Source organism: Equus quagga, chromosome 9 (genome assembly GCF_021613505.1).
Source record: "Equus quagga isolate Etosha38 chromosome 9, UCLA_HA_Equagga_1.0, whole genome shotgun sequence".
Lineage (NCBI taxonomy): Eukaryota > Metazoa > Chordata > Mammalia > Perissodactyla > Equidae > Equus > Equus quagga.
The window spans coordinates 120,472,072-120,478,378 of record NC_060275.1 but is presented as its reverse complement, the minus strand read 5'-3'; the positions used below and the strand labels follow the sequence as shown (position 1 = coordinate 120,478,378).

At 63.7% G+C, this 6,307-nt stretch overlaps 1 protein-coding gene across 1 annotated transcript in view; it reads left to right on the top strand.

Annotated features, from left to right (window-relative positions):
* The first annotated feature begins 207 nt into the window (after positions 1–207).
* Positions 208–6,307, top strand: part of NKD2 (NKD inhibitor of WNT signaling pathway 2) — a 29,962-nt gene continuing 23,862 nt past the window's right edge. Inside the window, exons 1-3 of the mRNA XM_046671898.1 lie at positions 208–443; positions 533–568; positions 857–957. Coding sequence (XP_046527854.1) covers positions 419–443; positions 533–568; positions 857–957 — 162 coding nt within the window. The 5' untranslated portion in view covers positions 208–418. The remainder of the gene's footprint in view (positions 444–532; positions 569–856; positions 958–6,307) is intronic.

The window sequence follows — 6,307 nt, the reverse complement described above, 5'->3', positions numbered from 1 at the left end:
TCCCGAGTCCTCGCCGCTGACGGACGCCGTCCCCCCACGACCCGGATTTGCTCTCGTCCCGCCCCGCCGCAGGGCCAGGCCCTGGGCGGGCTCCCCGGAGGCGGCGCGCCCGCGGGAGGTGGGCGGGGGTCTGGGGGCTGCGCTACGGGCGGCGGCCGCCGGGGGCGCTGCGGGGGCCGCGGTTAAAGCCCGGGCGCGGGCGCGCGCGCTCAGAGGGAGCCCAGCCGCTGCTGTCGCCGCAGTCGCCGAGCCCTCCGGGCCCTGCGGTCCTGGCCCCCCGACCCCGGCTCCCCGCCCTCCCGCCGCTCCGGCCGGTGCATGCGGCCCCCGCGGATGCCCGGCCGCGGCCCCCAGACCCGCACCTGAGCGCGGCGCGGGGCGCGGGCAGACGGGCGCGCGGGGTCCCCGGGGCGGCGACATGGGGAAGTTCCAGTCCAAGCACGGTGAGCTGCGGCCGGGCGGGCGGGCGGCGGGCGGGCGGTGGGCGCGGCCACTCACTGTCCCTTCCTCTCCCCGCGCCCTCGGGCCGCAGCCGCTGCAGCCTCCAAGCGGAGAGAGAGCCCCGAAGGTGAGCGGGCGGGCGGCGGGGCGCGGGGCTGCCCAGCCGGGACGCGAGCCCAGAGCCCCGCGCGCATCCTGCTCCGGAGCCCTCGGGGGACACTGCGCTGGGTCTCCGGGCGCGCGCAGGCTCCCCCCAACCCCGCCCCGCCCGGCTGCCTTGCGCCCCGGCCGCGCCGAGATGGGGTGGGCGCGCCAGGCGGCGGGACTCGGCCAGGGCGCAGCGCCCGCGGGCCTCACGCGCGTCTCCTTCCCTCCTCGGTGCCCGTTTCCCGCGCGTCCGCTCGGCGGGCCGCAGGGGACAGCGTCGTGGTGTCCGCGTTCGCGAGTGGCCGCAAATGCACGGAGGAGGTGGAGCGGCACGGCGGCGGCGTGGAGCACCGCGCGCGGGACAAGCAGGTAGGCGCGGGGGGTGCGGGGCCAAGGGACGCGGGTGCCACAGTTGTGCCCGCTGGCGCGGACCCGGGACCAAGAAGGCGCAGGCCACAGGCGGAGATGGCCGTGCAGGAGTGACACCCACTGGGCGGAGAGAGCCTGTCCAGCCCGGGCCTCGATGTCCCAGGCGGGGGTCCTGTGTCGGGCCTCCACATCTGATGCTGGAGGCTGTTGCCTGATTCGCTTTGGCATCGGTCACTCGCACAGCAAAGATGGCCGGAGTACATGCCTCCCATGTGCGGGTGGGTGACCAACGGCCTGAGGGAGGCTCATGGGAAAGGCCGGCTCCAGATGGACAGCCGGCCACCCAGACTGCAGGGGCTGCCCCGGGGGCCTGGGTCCCACTCAGGCCGAGGTCGTCCCTGAGTGTGGATTTGGAAGGTGCTGCTTCCAGAAGCAGAGAGCTGCCGAAGCTCTGGCCCCAGGGGGCTTTGGGTAAACTAGAGCCGCTTGTGTTGGCCAAGCAGGAGAAAGCGGTGGGTGAGTGGTGGTGGTATTGGTGTGAATGCATCCGTGTAGATGGCCACACCAATGCTGAGACCCCCCACTCGTGCACTGCCGCCCGCCCCCCCCAGAGTCCCCTGACACGGTGCACCAGCTCACTGGTCCTCAGCTCCCTTTTTGGAAGTTCATTGCTCTGGCCAGTTGATAGTGAAACGTTCTGGGCGTTTCTGTGAACGCTTGTGGGAGTTCGTCCTGAGGAGGGGCCCAGATGTGCCCCGAAATCCAGTACATTCTCGAGTTACAGTTCATGCTTTCTGGGAGTGAAGTCTTAACCCCACAGCTGTAAAGGTGGGAAATGCATCTTCTTGGTTCAGCACAGTCAGGCTGGATGGACGTGTGCTCCTCGGTCCTCGGGACCAGGGCCAGACCGCCCAGGGAGCAGCCAAGGCCCATCTCCCTCCTTTCTGCCGACGCTGTCTGCCCCAGGGAGGTGGGAGTGCGGACAAGGGGCTGGTGCCTCTTTGCAGCTTGGTTCTCCTGTGTGTAAATTTGGGACTGGCTGGAGCCTGGGGTGGGCGTCGGTGTCGTGGTCAAGGGCTTAGGCTGGCCCCTGTTCCGTCTGCTGTCCAGCCTGGGGGCCTTCTGCCTGGGGCATGGGCACGCTGGACCTGGCACTGTCCACCCAGTTCTTGGAATGCTCGGGCGAGTGCAGGCATTCGTGCAGGACGTGGCTGTGATGTAGCGGGTTCCGTCACCCCAGCGGGGCTTCCCCGGACTGTGGGGCTGCCCTAGAAGACCGTCTCGGGAAGGACGTGCTCCTGTCTTGCTGTGAGGTTGCAGAGCTGGGAGTGTGACGGCCTTTTAGGCCCATGCATTCCACAGTCTTGGGACATTTTTAAAAGCCTGGTGTAGGGTTTGGCTTGGGTTGTTCCCTCTGTGTTTTGCCCTCTGCGGTAGTCAGACGCGTGTCCCCCAAAATCCATGTGTTGAAACCCAACCCAAGGCGATGGTGCTGGGGGCGGGGCCTTGGGAGGTGATGCAGTCATGGGGGTGGAGCCTCAGGATGGGATCAGGGCCCTCATAGGAGGAGGCCAAAAGGGACATCCCCGCCCCTCTGAAACATGACGTCACAGCCAGGAGGCACCATCTGTGGATCAGAAAGGGCCTCGCAGACACCGACTCTGCCTGAACCCTGATCTCGGACTCCAGCCTCCAGCCCTGTGGGAAATAAATGTCTGCTATGTGTGAGCCACACGGGCTATGGTGTTTGTCACAGCAGCCGGGATGGACTGGATAACCTCACGTCAGAAAGAAAAGTCCTTTCTTACCTAACACCAAGATGTGGAGAGAGCCAAATCTCGAAGGACAAGTGGTCCTTCGGTAAAGGCATCTCAGCTGGAAGACAACGGCACGGCTTTTTCCGTGTTCCCCTTCGGCCGTGGGAGCCTCTGCAATTTAGACCCACTGCCCAGGGCCCGACCCAGCACAGCGCACAGCCGTGATTGCGGCTCCCTCGCTGGCCTGGCGTCACTGGGCACACACTGGGCGGCTCCTGCCTGGGCCCAGCTGTCCTGGCCGCCCCTGCTCCCAGTTCTGCCCTGGAAGTTGCTCAGTCAGGGGACGTTTGGGTGTTGAGCCCCACATCCCTCCTATTTGCAGTATCCTGTCCCCTTTCTCTGTGTAGTGTCCAGAGCTCCATCCTTCGTCCGTGTTCTCCCAGGTGATGTCCCCAAGGAAGGCCAGCACAGCCAGTGACATCTGACAGGCCAGCGAGGGGACATGCTCCTCCCTTGTTCACTTCTGTGCAGGTCACCTGGGGTGCACTGTGTGGCCACAAGAACTATGGCAGATGCCCTTGTGGAAATGAAGTGCACGTCCACGAACTCCCCACCACAAAATAAAGGAAATGGGGTTGGTTTGCCCATTAGTTGTTACTGAGCCACGTTGGCTCCTGGTGCCCACTTTGTGCACATCTAAGAAAAACTCACAAATAGCATTTCCAGCAGGTGGGCCGCCCGCGTCACCGTCTAGGATAGTCTTCCCTGTCAGTTCTGAGGAATGCTGCAATTTGGTCTCAGCAGGACCTGCATCGCTTCATCACTGAGGTCCGCCAAAGGGCCAGGGTGCTGTGGCGTGCGGGCAAGAGGGACACGGACGATCTGGGGAGGGCACTAGCGGAGGTCGTCTGTGCATCGAAATTATGAGAGGCAACAGGTGGCAGCACCAGCAGCACTTGGCACTCCTGTTTCTAAACGGAGGACCAGCCATGCAGCAGAAGGGTCACAGCAAGGCTCTGTGGAGACACGGTCGTCCCTGTCCTGGAAACACTCCTTTCCCTGCAGGTAGTCGCTCACCACCTGCCTGCCCATCTGTAGTTTCCCCAACACTCCCTGAACCTGGCGGGAAAAGTCCAGGAGACAAGAATCACCACTAACAACTGAATTTTGTTGTGACATGAACACAGATTTCCATTAAGCAAGGCTGGAAGAGGGGCGTTCCAGCTCACTCTGGAGGGGGCGTTTTAACTGAGACTCGAGACGCGAGTGTGTGAGTGGAGGAGGCCTCGGGGGCACGGGCGAGGGCTGCTGCCTGGGACTCTGGAGCCATCCGCGGAACATGCAGCCGCTCAGCCCCTGGGCTGTGTGACTGCCGCTGGGCAGGGCTCTGCCCGTCCTGTCTCGGGCAGACCTCAGCGTCAAGGGTCCACTCACAGTACCACATGCGTCTGCACGGCAGTTTCATGGGCACTGACACATTGCACCTGTTCCCACAGAGGCGCCTCACAGGGAGTCGAGGGGCGAGCCCTGAGGATCCCCCACACACTGAGAGACTCTCCTCTGGGCAGGCCGTCTGGCTCCCAGCAAACTCCGTCTGCCCAAGGCGTGGCCTTGCCCACAGGTGGGCTCTCGTTGCTTCTGGAATCTGGGGGCTCAGCCCCACAGTTTGATGCCTTCCGACTTGTTAGAATTCCCTGGAGCCGGTCCCAGGGCTCGGAGCCCTCGTGTCCCTGCAGCAGGCCGTCCTCTGGCCGCAGTGGGGGTGGGCTGCTCCTCCCCTCCCCTGGCAGCTCAGGAGCCGCCGCTCGCCTGCCCAGCTGCCCACCACACGGCCAGAGGACATGGTGACATGGGACTGACGCGTCTGTCAGTGGAGCAGTTCAGACGTCAACTCTGTGGCTTCGTGGGGAAATTCCTGGGAAATTCCTGTGGCTTCCCACACGGTCTGGACGCCACCCTGTCCACAGTCAATGCGGAGAGCCATGGTGCCGGCAGTAAACAGGCATTTGCAGGAGACGCTGGAGAGGACAGCGTGGGTGTCCTGAGACGAGGAGGCGTGGACGCCCGGCTCCTCCCAGCCGTCGGGCCACAGGCCTCGTGGAGGGCACGGCGTCATCTGTATGACTTTCAACAGGATGGGTGGACCAGTGGACAGATAGTGGGCAGGCACTCCGGCCACAGTGCAGCTGTGCAGGCTGACCCTCAGTCTTCCATGACCCGTGTTCTGGCATGGCCGTGACCTCATGGGGTCCCAGCTGTGTCTGGCGTCTGGACATCAGGGCTGGGAGCTCATCCCTTTCTTTTGGGGGCCCACTGTGCACCCAGCCCTGGGGTACTAGCAGGCGCATCTCTGCCCCCAGACCAGCACAAACAAGCACAGAGGCTGGGGGCTCACAGGGATGCAGGGCGCTGATGACAGGCCTGGGGGCCCAGGCTCGCCGGGCACCAGGGGACCCTCCCCAAGGTTGGGTGGCATCAGCCCCTCAGCCCCACTGTGCCCCTGGACCCCACATGACCTAAGGATGGGCTGGGGGCCCCAGCTCATCCACGTCTGAGGAGCCACCAGGCACTTTGTGGGAAACACTGCTGGAGCGGGGAGACGGGCCCGGCCCAGGGGCCCTGTGGGATCTGGCTGCGCTGAGTGTTTCTGGGGTGAGCAGCTGAAGTTCTCATTTCCTCACCTGGAAATGGGGACGGGTGCTTCTGTGGCAGGACTTGCCGGAGAAGGGGTCCTCTGTGCTCTCCTGACGGCAGCCACTCGGTGGGGGATGCAGGGGGCTGGGGTCGTCTGTGGACTTGCAGCCAATGGCATCGGACTCCTGGGGGCGCTAAGGGCCACCCTGACCAGGCGCCCCTGGAGGGCTGTGTGGCTACTGTGGGTGCTTGGCCTGGGGGCAGAGTGTACCCCTCATTCCCTTGGCTGCAGGCACCCTTGTGTCCACCAGGGGAGGCCTGTGGCCAGCACCCCGACCTCGGGGCTGGGGAGCATGTTGGTTCCTGGGGCTGCTGTGACCACGTGCCACCAAGTGGGGGCCCAAAACAGCAGCTCTTTCTTCTCTCTTGGGCCCAGGGGCAGGAAGTCTTTATCGAGGGCTATGCTCTCTTCAAAGGCTCTGTGAAGGGTCCCCCCACGTCTTCCAGCTCCTGGGGCTCCAGGCGTCCCTGGGCTCGCAGTCCACCTCTGCCTCCGTCTTCACGTGGCCTCTCCCCATGTCTGTCTCTCAGGGCCCACCCTAAATCCAGTGGGACCTCATCCTAACGAATCATGTCTGCAAAGACCTGATTTCCAAAAAAGGGCACGTTTGAGGTCTGGGTGGATGTGGATTTGGGGGAACACTTCAGCCCAGGGCATTACCCGTGAAAACGTAAACTCGAAATATTCTCCATTTTCCACTTTGGCACAAAAGGGACATGAATAACAAACGTGGTCAGCAAAGGTCTTCTGTCGAGGTTGGCGTGGGCTCCACATTAATGCTTTGATCTTAAATCCTTATTTTGAGGCCCACCCCTGGCAGTGTCCACGTTGGGTGACAGTTAAAGTTGCTCAACTTTAATATTTGTTGACCTAAGAGCGTGTCTCTCGACTTGAGTTC